The 13,408-nt window shown below is 33.1% G+C and overlaps 1 protein-coding gene across 1 annotated transcript in view; it reads right to left on the bottom strand.

Annotated features, from left to right (window-relative positions):
- Positions 1 to 13,408, bottom strand: part of LOC106464069 (DBH-like monooxygenase protein 1) — a 23,991-nt gene that overhangs the window by 3,087 nt on the left and 7,496 nt on the right. The window contains exons 4-9 of the mRNA XM_022391736.1: positions 10,885 to 10,942; positions 9,123 to 9,208; positions 7,688 to 7,726; positions 7,391 to 7,450; positions 6,151 to 6,266; positions 3,676 to 3,847 (exon numbers count right to left, since the gene is read on the bottom strand). Of these exons, the coding sequence (XP_022247444.1) occupies positions 3,676 to 3,847; positions 6,151 to 6,266; positions 7,391 to 7,450; positions 7,688 to 7,726; positions 9,123 to 9,208; positions 10,885 to 10,942 (531 nt within the window). The remainder of the gene's footprint in view (positions 1 to 3,675; positions 3,848 to 6,150; positions 6,267 to 7,390; positions 7,451 to 7,687; positions 7,727 to 9,122; positions 9,209 to 10,884; positions 10,943 to 13,408) is intronic.

The following is a 13,408-nucleotide window of genomic DNA, read 5'->3' on the forward strand; positions in this document are numbered from 1 at the left end:
GGACTCAGTATACCCAGTATATTTTATAGTCGACTCAGTATACCCAATACATTTTATAGTCGACTCAGTATACCCAATACATTTTATAGTCGACTCAGTATACCCAGTACATTTTATAGTCGACTCAGTATACCCAATATATTTTATAGTCGACTCAGTATACCCAATATATTTTATGTACCGTACGTCATCGTTAGAATAATCAAAATGTGGAGAATCAACAGAACAACACACACAGCCAGAAGGATACTTTTAACATCATTTTTTTTTAAAACGATCCCGCCAGAATTTTGCCGCCCAAGGCCTGGGCCTAGTCGGCCTGTGCAGAAATACGTCACAATGTCAGTGGTTGTTGGTGTAACCCATAAGACTGCCACCTAGTACTCAACTCAACTACTGACAGGGTAACAATTTGTATCTTAGTAATGTTTGTTAACGATATCAAATTCGTCGGTAGTAACCTATACCCATAAGATAACTCTTCCATCCTTGGATTAATATTAGTTACTCGCTTCCAGGGTAAGAAAACCAAAACTTCACACAGCATTCCAAATGAGTCCAAATTGACACATTTAAGGCTACAATGAAATTTTTTGACTTCTAATCAACATGTCTATAAATACATTCTAAAATTATATTGGTTTTATTACTAACAACAGAGCACTATCTCGATAGCTTGAGTGACTCATCCACTGCTATGCCAAGAGTCTTTTATCCAATAACGCTATTGAGTGGGTTTCCATCTATATTAGACATTTGATCCAAATTATGACAACCAAAATACATTACGTGTCACATACTGTAAATATAGGCCATTTATCAAACAATTTACCAATTGATCCAAGTCATTTTGCAATACCTTTACATCCTCAATACAGTTAGAACTATCCAATAGTTTAATGACATAGGCAGTTTTTTTACCTATTTAGGCTTTATCAATAACACTCATGTAAATGATAAGAAAAGGCCCAAACAGTGATCCTTGAGGCATTTCCATATTAACAAAGATCTAATATGACTCCATTAATAACAATATTTAACTTTCTCTCATCCAACGAGCCCACAATTCAGTTAACTTCCCAACCCTTACCAATGTTTTTTTTTACCTAATATTCTGTGTGGCACCTCAATGTTTTTACTTAGTTTTAGGATTGCATATATAAAGACCGTTCTGAAAATTTGGCTTTTTACAATATATTTAAATTTTAGTAATGTAAGTAATGTAACTTTTTCAACTAATTAATTATAATTTGAAATAATTCTTGGTATTTAGTTTATTTGTTACAAATGAGCAAATTCTTTTACAGGTAAAATCCTGTTTAATGTACTAGTTTTATAACGGAGTTGATTATTTTTACTTAAAATAATATAAAGAAAACTCTAATGCTGTGAATAATTCTTTAAAATAACTCGTTGATCTCAAAGCTTAACATTATTTAAAATAAAGTATATTCATTACAGAAAAATCTGTGACAGAACATAGCTTAACGATGTATTCATTTGTGTTTTTCACTATTAACTTTATAATTCGTCTTTACAATGTTTTATTCATATCTAAAACAATATCATTCGTAGTTTATTATTATATTTTTTATACTGGCTTGACTAATTGTCAAAAAATATTAATTTCAAGACATTTAGATTTCTAGTACTCGATTATTTCAATAGCTCTTATCAAAACATTAAAACTTTTACTTACGACCGTTAAAACTGCGAACGTTAAAGGAAATTCCATTAAAACTGAGAATGATAAAATGATTTTCATGACAAACTTATCGCAATGAAGTATTATATCAGGTTATAACGAAAGTTCTGTCCGATTTTTGAGCCGAAAATGTTGAACAAGATTTAATTAAGTTCTATCTCTATCTGATGTTTAGTCATGCCCACATAGTAATACACCTCTTTTACTTTCAAGATATAGGAAGAGTATTCAAGAAATCGCTTTCAAACTGACCCCATGTTTGATCCGACTAAAAAACACATTCATCATGTCATGCTCTACGAGTCAACGCAAGTGCAGCAGCATTATTTATCCAGAGCACTTATGGTGTCGATGCAGTCAGTGAAATAACTTGTAGGAGGTGGATTTCACGTTTCAGAAATAGGGACTTCATGAAGTTTAAAGGATGAGCTAAGAGAAGGTCCTCCAAGTGGACTCGATTCAGAGGCACTGGAAGCAGCTGTTGCAGCAAATCCTGCCATTACAGTTAGGGATCTTAGCGGACAATTCCATGTTAGCCAATGACCATCCATTGCGAATTGAAAAGGCTTGGAAAAGTGTCAAAGGCTGGAAAATGGGTTCCACACGACCTGTCTGTAGAGAATCGCCAACAACGTGTCGATTACTGCGAGACATTGCGTTCACGTCAGCACCAAGTGCCTTTTTTGAATAGAGTTGTTACTGGGGATGAGAAATGGATCCTTTATCATAATGTTAAGCGCCGTCGTCAGTGGCTTAGTCGTGGTAATAGACTTGCCCAGCAACCGAGAGGGGACTTGCATCCAAGGAAGATCATGTTGAGTGTATGGTGGGATATGCAAGGAATTGTCCATTATGAACTGTTAAACAATAAGCAGACAATCACAGCAGAGGTTTACTGCCAACAATTGCGGTGTTTGAAAACAGCTTTAGGACAAAAAACGCCCATCCTTAGCAAACAGAAAAGGGGGCATTCCTCGCCACAATAATGCACGTCCCTATACAGCACGAGTAACCAAGGATCTCCTAGATGAACTTGGCTGGAAAAAATTGTTTCACCCACCATATTCTCCCGACCTTGCTCCTTCTGATTATCATTTGTTTAGTAGTTTACAAAATAATCTGAATGGATTTAAACTAATTTCAAGAGAGGAGGTCGAAAATGAGTTAATCTCTTATTTCGGGTCAAAACCTAAGGAATTTTATAAACGTGGCATCCAAAAACTTGTTGACAGATGGAACAAGATTATCGAAAGCAATGGAAAATATATTGATGATTAAACACATCTATAATCATCACTATTTTGTTTGTCTAAATTCATTTGAAAATCGGACAGAACTTTCGTTGCAACCTGATATGTATTAATTTCAAACTCAGTTTTTGCCATAGGCTTCGCTGGTTAATTAATTAAAAGACTCGAGACTCAGGCCCATAGGCGCGGAAAGTGTCGGCGTTTCAGTATGATATCGATCATGGTTTTCTATTTTGATTTTTCAAGACACCAACTGGGAATTCGGGGCACTATCAAATACAATCGGGGCACGGCCCCCGTGTGCCAGTGCCTAGTGACCCCTCTGGCTTTTGCTATTCTAAAATATATTTAAACTTCTAATATATATATATATATATACATATACATATACATCTAATTTCTATTCAACAAAATTTCTTTTGCACTGTTTAAAATCTCTATCAGTAATGGTCTTTAATTACCAGTACTGTAACTCAGACTTGAAGTTTAATTAAAGTTATCGAAAACCATTAATATAACAACTTAACCATTTATAATTTACACCTAATTTTCACTTAATATCGCTTAACCTTAATCCTAATTTGTTTGTGTGTAATTATAAAGAAATTATACGCATATAATTTATTTATAATTTAATTTTTAAGAAACCACTTTGACTTATATAGAAAATAAAAAAGCTTCAGACTACCTTCTCAAGTCTTGTACGTATATTCAGCTTACCGTTTTGTATTCATTATATGTACCTTCGTTTTCACACATTTGTTCATGAGGTCCATAACGCAACGCCCCCTGGATGACAGGCATAAAAGACTTTGGCCATTTATAATCTCTAATGTATTTATGGAACCCTTCATTCTGAGCAGAGGGTGGCGATTCAAACACACCTGAATATCTAGAAGGAAAACAGTAATTCTTACTTTTTCTACAGACTTGTAATACAAATTGTTCTACATTAACATTTTGGAAAGCATTAACATATCTACATACATCATACAGTTAGTTGGTATTCAGATACACTAATGTCCAGACTTAGTTGACCGCTAAGTCTAGAATATATTGAACAATACGGCCAGTAAAACAAGTGTAGTTTGAAACACAAAAAAATATTTATTTAACAACACAGCATTATATCACCTGAACTGGCCTGGTTTCTCCTTCCGTCTTGTCTGGCTGTTGGGGTTGAGGACTACACAACAATAGATCATGCCGAAGAGAAAAATGTTTGTTTTAACTTAAGCACAAAGCTACACATTGAGTTATCTGTGCTCTGCCCACCACAGGTATCGAAACCACTAGAGGGCAGAGAAAAATGAAGAAAAAGAGTAAAATCAAGAAACAGCTATAGATACCTATCTATCTATCTATATAGTAAAATTCCTTAGTTTCGAAACCCGCGGTGGGCACAACACTATTAGCCCGTTATGTGAAGCTTTGTACTTAGCAAAAAACAAACAATACAGTCTTCAAACAATACTATACAGTTGTAGACGTTTCGCCTGTTTGAATAGGCTATTTTCCAAGAAGTTCATAACGATACAGCACATGCAAATTCAAGTCTCAAGAACAAAGGTTGCAGTATTAGTTTTTACTTGTGTAAAAGTATCAGCATATCTTGACGACCTTGAGATATCAAGTTAATAACAATATCATAACCAGATGCAGAAACTACATGCACATTTAGAAAAATATTACCTGAATAAAGATATATTGTATACAAGTTATGGAGAGGTAAAATTCATTGTTATCTCAGTCATTACAAGTGTTCACAGAAGATGAATAAGGTATCTCCGTTTCGCCAGATTTTAAAAACTTATTGAGTATAGACATTTTTAATGTTGCTATTTTCTTTATGTTTCTTTGATACATTTTAACGCTTTTAACAAAACAGTAAATTTGATTTTAAAACATTAAAGCCAATAAATTTTACCTTTAGAGATTCGCACTAGGTACGAGATATGTAAACATTCTTGACTTTTAAATGTACAGTATATGAAATATTGTTTTAAAACAACAATATTTTATAGATCAGTTATTGTACCTTTGTTTACAAATGACATTTTAATAAAGCTTTTTTAAAGGAAATTGGTCGACATGTGAGGTAAAACTGGCGGTATGAACGCAAAATACAAGTAATCTAATATTAAAAAATTGTAAATGCTTTGATGCCAAAATAAGAAAAACACTAAATAGTAGTTTAATCCTTAAAGTACACTGTTAAGTGTGCAGAAATAGAACAGTTTGAATTAATTAACTAACATAGATGTTTGGAAAACAATGTTATTGTTCATGTCCATTTAGTATCCCTTCAGAATTAAATCAGAAAATACAAACTACGTTATCATAATATCAGAAAATGAGATTGAAAATAAAATACTCGAACAAGCAGGGGTAACCATATCCCTGATGCACACAACATCATTTTTTCACACATTTAACAAGCTTGAAAATAAAAATACTCGAATAATAAAAGTAATCTGAAAACGTAACTCAGATCCCTGATGCATACAACATTATTTTAATATCCACTATTTCATATACGTCTAAACTAACTGCATGATTGTATGCCATTTTGTTTGCCATTTGCATTATTTTATAATAAATAGTGAATAACACTTGATTAAAGGTAGCTGTTTTCCTTTAGTGTAACATCGTTTAAAGGTAGCTGTTTTCCTTTAGTGTAACATCGATTAATGACAGCTGTTTTCCTTTAGTGTAACATCGATTAATGACAGCTGTTTTCCTTTAGCGTAACATCGATTAATGACAGCTGTTTTCCTTTAGTGTAACATCATTAATGACAGCTGTTTTCCCTTAGCGTAACATCGATTAATGACAGCTGTTTTCCTTTTGTGTAACATTGATTAATGACAGCTGTTTTCCTTTAGTGTAACATCGATTAATGACAGCTGTTTTCCTTTAGTGTAACACTGATTAATGACAGCTGTTTTCCTTTAGTGTACCATCGATTTCTGAAACATCTTCTAAAGCTAATCGTATATCTTAATCCTTTTGATAAATTTACGAATGAAAAACTATAAACATACGTAAATTTCAGCTCACTCTGTCATTACATTTATACTTAATTCGATACATCACGGTGGTAAACGTTCTGAATGTATTAATAATATGAAGTGGTATTTAATTTATAAAAATGTTTCAACAATTTTTTTCAGAACTCACGATCAAAATTCTTACCCAGCAAGCCCTGCGATAAGATTGCTCATCGGAGAACTGAGACAAAAAGACATGTTAGTCTTGGGGTAGTAGAAAAAGAAGGCAAGACACATCTCATCTTTTGTGCTGAACCCGCCCTTAAAAAAGGGAAACAATTCAAAAGTTCAAGTTAGAAAGACTGTTACCTTGAAGAGACTACTGATTTTGATTTTTAACTGTTCGTAAATATTTCAAATTACACTTTTAGTAATCCTTTTATTCATCACCTTCCTCATAAACCTAAAAACAATTCTTATTTATAAACGATATACAACAACAAAACTGGTTCTGGGACAAATCAGGCAATGCAATATGAAAAAATAACAACAAAAAACTCGGGAAAATTAAATTTTAGAAAAATTGTACATCTTTAACAAACAGTGAACCGATGATGTGCAATAAATTTCAATTATTTATCTGACTGTCTACACAGTTTATTTGTTTCATTTGCAGTGGATTTTACATCGTGTATGGTTTTTATATAATTTACTTAAATTGGGATTAATAACATGTATAAGAAAACTACAGAGAATGAAAAAAAAACGGTAATGAAAGAACATATGTGCATGATCATTTGTTAGACTGTCAGTTGAACTGGAAAGGCACAACTGAAGCCAGCTGTACCGTTTCTCCATCAGTCATTGTCGGTAGTTACATACACCTCCATGGTAAAAGCTTCAGGCTTGTCTTGTTTACGTGCTAGTGAAATGCATGCATGTTAACATGTTTCACACTTCAGAAAGGTAATGGATATAACCATTTGATAACATTATATTAATCAAACACCTTCTAAAGATATTGTAAAACTTGTGACACTAATCACATGAATGAATTTCTACAGTGTTAAAACAAATAAAAAAAACTATAATTTTAAACCGAATATTATGTCTCATTATTTGCAAAATATAGAATCAACCCCTTTCTGAGCTTTCTGCTTCTAAACTAAACAAAACTGTGTTTTTATTGCCCTGATTTTCTACACCTACAACAAATTATTTCTTCATCAGTTTTCAGATTAAATATATCCGCCCAAGAAGATAGAATGACATATTTTTATTTTAGTTCTTTAGTTTTCTAATACAACTCGATTGTTCAGTCGTTTCACAACAAATTTTAGTTTTAGTTTCATTCAAAAAACAAATAATTTTATAACTCTTTTCCTTTCCCTCGTACTTGAAGTTATTTGAATTATTAACTTGTATATAAATTTGCATGTACTTACAAACGTTGTGGTTTGACGACTGGTAGAATCGTAAACACATTCAACAGTTAAGTGATCTTCCTGGTGAAAGAAAAAAAAAGTTTGTTTTATAAAACCACTGTTTGTAGTTAAGCACAAAGCTACACAATGGAGTATCTGTGCTCTGCCTACCACGGGTATCGAAACCCGGTTCCTAGCGTTATATTCCACTGGGAAGCATTTATAAAACGACACAGTTCAAATTTAAACGTATCTACAAGTTACTGTATCTGAACACAAAAACCAAAAAAAATAAAAATCTGCCATAATATTACTTACTGGTAAAATGGTGACCTCTTCTGGTAAATATCGGTACTCCTAAAAAAAATCAAAAACAGAATTATGGATAATAGTATTTTATTATGAAAATATTTTTTCTTCCACGATGTATGTGTAATACACAAACCGCTGCGCTTTTGAAATAAATTTGAACAGTAACATATTGTGGTTATCAGTTTCATCTTAACCGAAAAAAAGTATTACTTATCATAGCAAAAATCCATAAACCTTGTCTTTTAAAATGTTATCTGAACTTTTAACTCCCATACAAAATCAGCGAAGCATTAAAACACTAACTTTTGCTTAAACAGAGCCGTTGGTTCTACAAAAATGCTTAGGCGATCTAAGCAATATTAATAGAAATTTGAGCCAAACTCAAGGCAATATTAACAGAAGTCTGAGCAAAAATCAAGGTATAATATTCGCACTATAGAATAAGTCAAACAATAACAATGGTTATTTGAATAAATTTATATTAAATGTTATAATACGTTTTCAAAATGATGGGAATTAAAACAAAGGGTTGTAAGACAACTTACTCAAAAGCCAAGCAACAGACGTACATGTTGTGCATTAGTTTTCACTCACTTAAGTTTCTAACTATAACTTGCCTGAGAACTATATTAATACTCATAAGGAAATTTGCCCCAAAAGTAGTTGTATCAGGACAGTACACTAACTCTTTTTAATTTCTACCTGTTTCAGGTTAATGTAAAAGCACCTTTAACAGTGTATAAGCACTGAACAAACACACATACGCACATAAACAAAATAAAACGAATTTTGACAAACCTCAACCATCCAGAAAAAAAAAAATTCAGTATGGAAGATATAGTCAACTTTTGGACAATCCTATGCATGTAGAATATAAATTGAATATTGAAAAAAGTAATGATAATAAGTTTTACAGTCTGTATAAGAGAAACATATACTAGGTCAACAGAACAGTAACCAAAACTTCTTGTTATGTAACGTTTGAAATGAAAAACACCGAAACCAACAAAACTAACTTGTTTCATTGCATATAAAACGATAAAAACCCTATAATTCGAGCGCTTTCGAAAGGTGGACCTTTATTCTTCAGGAGCAAACTGGGAAGGCAACACTTTCCAGTTTACCCCTAAAGAACAAAGATCCATCTATCGAAAGTGCTTGGATTATAGAGTTTCTGTCGTTTTGTATTAAGACTTCTTGAACCTAAGTGTTTTTCTGATATCGTGTTCGTACAGCTATAATATTCCATGTTTGTTACTAGAGACTTAATACACTCCGCAGTCTAGTTGTTAAAAAAATAAAGAGTTTTGGCAATCACGTGAAACTTAATAGAATACTCAGCCATGTAGTATAACGAATATCTTCACTTATTTGAAATATACTCCTTAGATTGAAAGTGATGAACAATACCTCCATCTAGTGTTGATTTTTGTCAACATACCTGGTAGTTAAAATCATAATTTCTGTCCACAACGATGGGAGCGAGTTCTGATCCATTTCTGAAGTGTCTGACAAGAATTTCCTTTCCTAGAGATCGAAATTTCAATAACGTTTTTATAATATGGTGCGTTTATTTATACGACTTAATTAACTGTCATTTTATGTTAATGTAACTAAGATATTGTATACAAAAGTGTTACTAGGATGAACCTGAGAATGAAGAAAGAAAAAATAATCAACTGCTCGCTGTTTCTACACAAAACACACCATAAAGTTACGGATTAGAACAAAAGTTAACCAGAACCGATCTAAAGTTAGATCACGGGCAGTGTGTCACTGACAGGCCAACATTTCTGTTCACAACCCGAATGTGTATAAATACCAAATTAAAAGTCTGAGGTTTTGGCATAAATCTACGCATTCGCTTTAAATACCTTTTATAGTAAACAAAAACTGCCAAAAAACCTCGTCCGTGTCAATGGCGATGAGCCAAAATATGATATGAAGTACTGGCGTGCACACAAAGTCTTAGTTTATTATATTGTCGTGAAAAATGTTTTCAATATACGCATTTTATACATTTTTTGTTGTTGTTTGGCCAGAAGGTTTGATGTAAAGCGATGGGCGTGGCTTTAATGTCTGTAGCTTTCTTCAAAGTTTAGGAAACTGTTTAAGCCATACATAAAAAGTGATGTAGACTAGACTGAATTATTCGAGTTAGTCAGTTAACTGGTAATCAGTTTGTCTGTCACTGTCAGGCAGTTAGTTCAGTGCTGTGAATATATAGTTTAGGCTTCGACGAATAAAAAAAAAGGTCAGCAAGTAAGTAGAATTTCTGTTCAGAGTTAACTTGTTTGTGAAATTAGGCCTATTAGTAAATGTGAAATTAGACGTATTAGTAAACACTGGTAACTCTAAACGTGAAGCTTGAAGTTCGAGAAATAAATTTTGCTTTATTCTTTTTACTGAATACTCCACAAGAATCAGGCCAATTATAGAAACCACTAGAACAATACCAAAGCGTTTTTAATTTTCAGGAATGACATTTCTTTAATTAAAACGATTTCTTCTGTAAAACATCACTGGCTATAAGAAAGGAGCGGCTTGTCGTTAAAAATGTCATTTCTTCAAGACTGCTTTCCACAGTCAGCCGTGTACCCGACTCTTATAAATATAAATTATTAGGAAAGAAGACTTTATGCTTAAGGAAAGTTTTGTATTCCAGAGCCACTCTATACTACAAAACATTCCTTAAGCATAAAGTCTTCTTTCCTAATAATTTCCTGTTAAAGGAGTTAGATATGAGATTGTCTTTCCATAGTCACTCTATACAGACAATCTCATATCTAACTCCTATTAAGAAAGAATAATTTGTGATTTAAAGTATGTGATTTTGTTAGCTAAAGATAATAGAAGAGATCGTGTTTTGGCTAAGGAGTGTAATTTGTTGAAAATCACTTCTCATGAGTTCGTTTATAACACAAAAAGGAAATAATATTTTATCACTAAGAAATAGCTTTTTTTTTCCTAAACCGTTTACAAAAGGTGTCCCATCAACAAACTTTGTTAGCGTAGTTCAACAAACAATACTTAGACAATGAAGAACTCGTAGTTTAATTATGTCATATCAGTAATCCTGTACCATTTTGTATTGGAAGCAGTAGAACTACATTATATACGACAAACAGCTTCTTTTTTTAGGTATATTAATTAGTAAATTTCTAGTCACTTATCCTTAACTTAAAACTATTTCTGTGACTTACCAATGAGATGGGAATGGGGGAAAACTGCGAATATTTTCAGGCCATCCTCAGGAACAACCTGAAAAGATTATCATGATATTCTGAGTTACAAGAAAGTATCCTCAGTAGAGAAGCCATCTTTTTAATAAAATGTTTCTTGTTGACATATGGAATCAACTATATAGTACATGAATGACACCTAGCTTCAGTAATATAAATATAATAAATGTTAAAACTAATTGCAAACGCACAATATCAGACAAAGTAATTTAAGAAGGCTTCACTGAGAATCTAATCATAAAAAATGAATAAAAAACACAACTAGTCTTCAGCAAAAGTTTTAGAAAGCATTTCGTAAAAAAGGCCGTCGTAGCATTCCTTTGCGAAGCTAATAAAACTGTTGTACATATGATGATTTTCTATATGTTTTAATATACAAATTGAGATGAAATATCAAAAACATATATGATGAATATTTCTAGAACAAGAATCGTCAAAATGAATACTTTCATCATAAAGTATGATCTTCAGTTATAATCAGTGAGTATGGAAATTCAGAGAGATTTGTGTAAATACTGGAAAATTATCCTCTTTCCTAATTTGTTAAAAATGTTTAATAAAGTTAGACACACACACATATACAAACTCTACTTATACGTTTGTATTCTTCTGTTAGATGTCAACGATATAATTACATCAAATATTTCAATTTGCTCTTCAACAACATAAGAGTAAATGACAATAGTTAAACTATGATGAATATCATTCGCCCATCATGACGAAAAAGTAAAACAAAATTCTATTTTGACTAACATAGTTACCCAAGAAATCAGTTGTATGGTATATTTACGATATAAACTGTTTGCACCTCAGGTATGTCCAAAAATACACGTAGAAGTGATATTCTCATCTCTACTAGATGGCGCTTTCCACCACTGTCTGAAAGTATTAGTACGTGCGAAGACCTTTATAAACATCAGAATGTGTTCACAGGTCAGGGTTACCGAACACCTTCACAACTCACGACCCACCAGAACTGAGAAGCAATATTCTGGGAACTAGACTCCATTGGGAGAGGTTATTGGTTCTAATTTCTAAATTGAAATATGCTTATGTTTTATTGTGTTCTACAGCTCGCCCTATTACTTCTTTCGACCCACCTGTGGGTCGGGGTCGCGACTCAGAGTTCAAGATCGTTGCTCCAGTTGACGCCTGCATCAAAAATTAAATTCAGCACACTCAGTTTACACTCCTAAACTGCACGTTATAACAGCACTGGAATGTATTATTAGTTAGTTCCACCTTTAGGTGGCACCTGCATGTACATATCCATGGATATAAAAAGAAATTCTTATCTTTATATACATCTTAATATATTCTAAGTTACTTCAGTGCCAAAAAAAAAAGTAGAAGAAGAAGGAGTGTCTTGTGAAAGATTCAACTTTCGCGAAACTTACAACTTGTACATGTGTTAGGAATAGGTAGAAAATGTTTCCACTTTCGTTCATTGTAAAATAAATGAGCCTCATAAAGAAAGTAAGTTGGGAACTACATTTTTCATGACTTAACTATCTAGAGCAACGCTCCTTCACTATCATTGGTCCGTGATGTGAAAAACAAGTTCGGAACCACTAAACTAGGATACTTGAAGTTGAATAAAAATAAAAAACTTCGTGGAGTTATTTGGCTTAAAGGAGAATTCGTCAAAAGCAAACCCTCCCAACTGGAGTGTTCGAGAAAGATATTTTCGCCTTCGCTCCGCTCGTGGAAAAATTGTGGCTACTTTTTATAGAAAAAAAAATCCAGTGTTGTGGATTATATTGTCAGAAGAGGCAATGGAAGGATGGAGTTGAACTCTTGAACACGGTGACTTGGACAGAGGTAGAGGTGACGGCGGCTTGAGTTGTGACGCTCTACCAAAAATACCCAGGATGGTCTGAATGAAGTTTTAAAGGAAAATTTTGGCCGGATCGTGGAACTAAAGTTAAGAAGAAGAAGAAACCTAACTGGTACCTTTTCATGGTGGCCGGGACCTTAGAACATGTCTCAGAATTTGTTGTGAGAGGAAACGGGAATTTTCTGCACAGTAAAACAAGAACATGATAATTAGATCTGCACAAGAATGAACTACCTTATTTAACGACCGTTGTTTTTATTGATCTGATTGTTATAGGTATTGATTGTAATGGGGTAGAAGCTTGTAGGGCGCGCTGATGACAGTATGTAGTGATGCCGTGAGAGAATTTCTTTTTCCGTTTTCTTATAATATTTGTGTGCTAGTTTACACACAAGTCTTTCTTTAAGTGGAGGGATGTTGTTTACTCTTGAGGTAATGAAAGGAAAAAATATTGTACTCCTTTACAAAGAAACTACTGGCGAATTACAGCTCCATCTAAATATTATACACCTTTACAAAGAAACTACTGGCGAATTACAGCTCCATCTAAATATTATACTCCTTTACAAAGAAACTACTGGCGAATTACAGCTCCATCTAAATATTATACACCTTTACAAAGAAACTACTGGCGAATTACAGCTCCAT

This window comes from Limulus polyphemus, unplaced genomic scaffold (assembly GCF_000517525.1).
Source record: "Limulus polyphemus unplaced genomic scaffold, Limulus_polyphemus-2.1.2 Scaffold1554, whole genome shotgun sequence".
Lineage (NCBI taxonomy): Eukaryota > Metazoa > Arthropoda > Merostomata > Xiphosura > Limulidae > Limulus > Limulus polyphemus.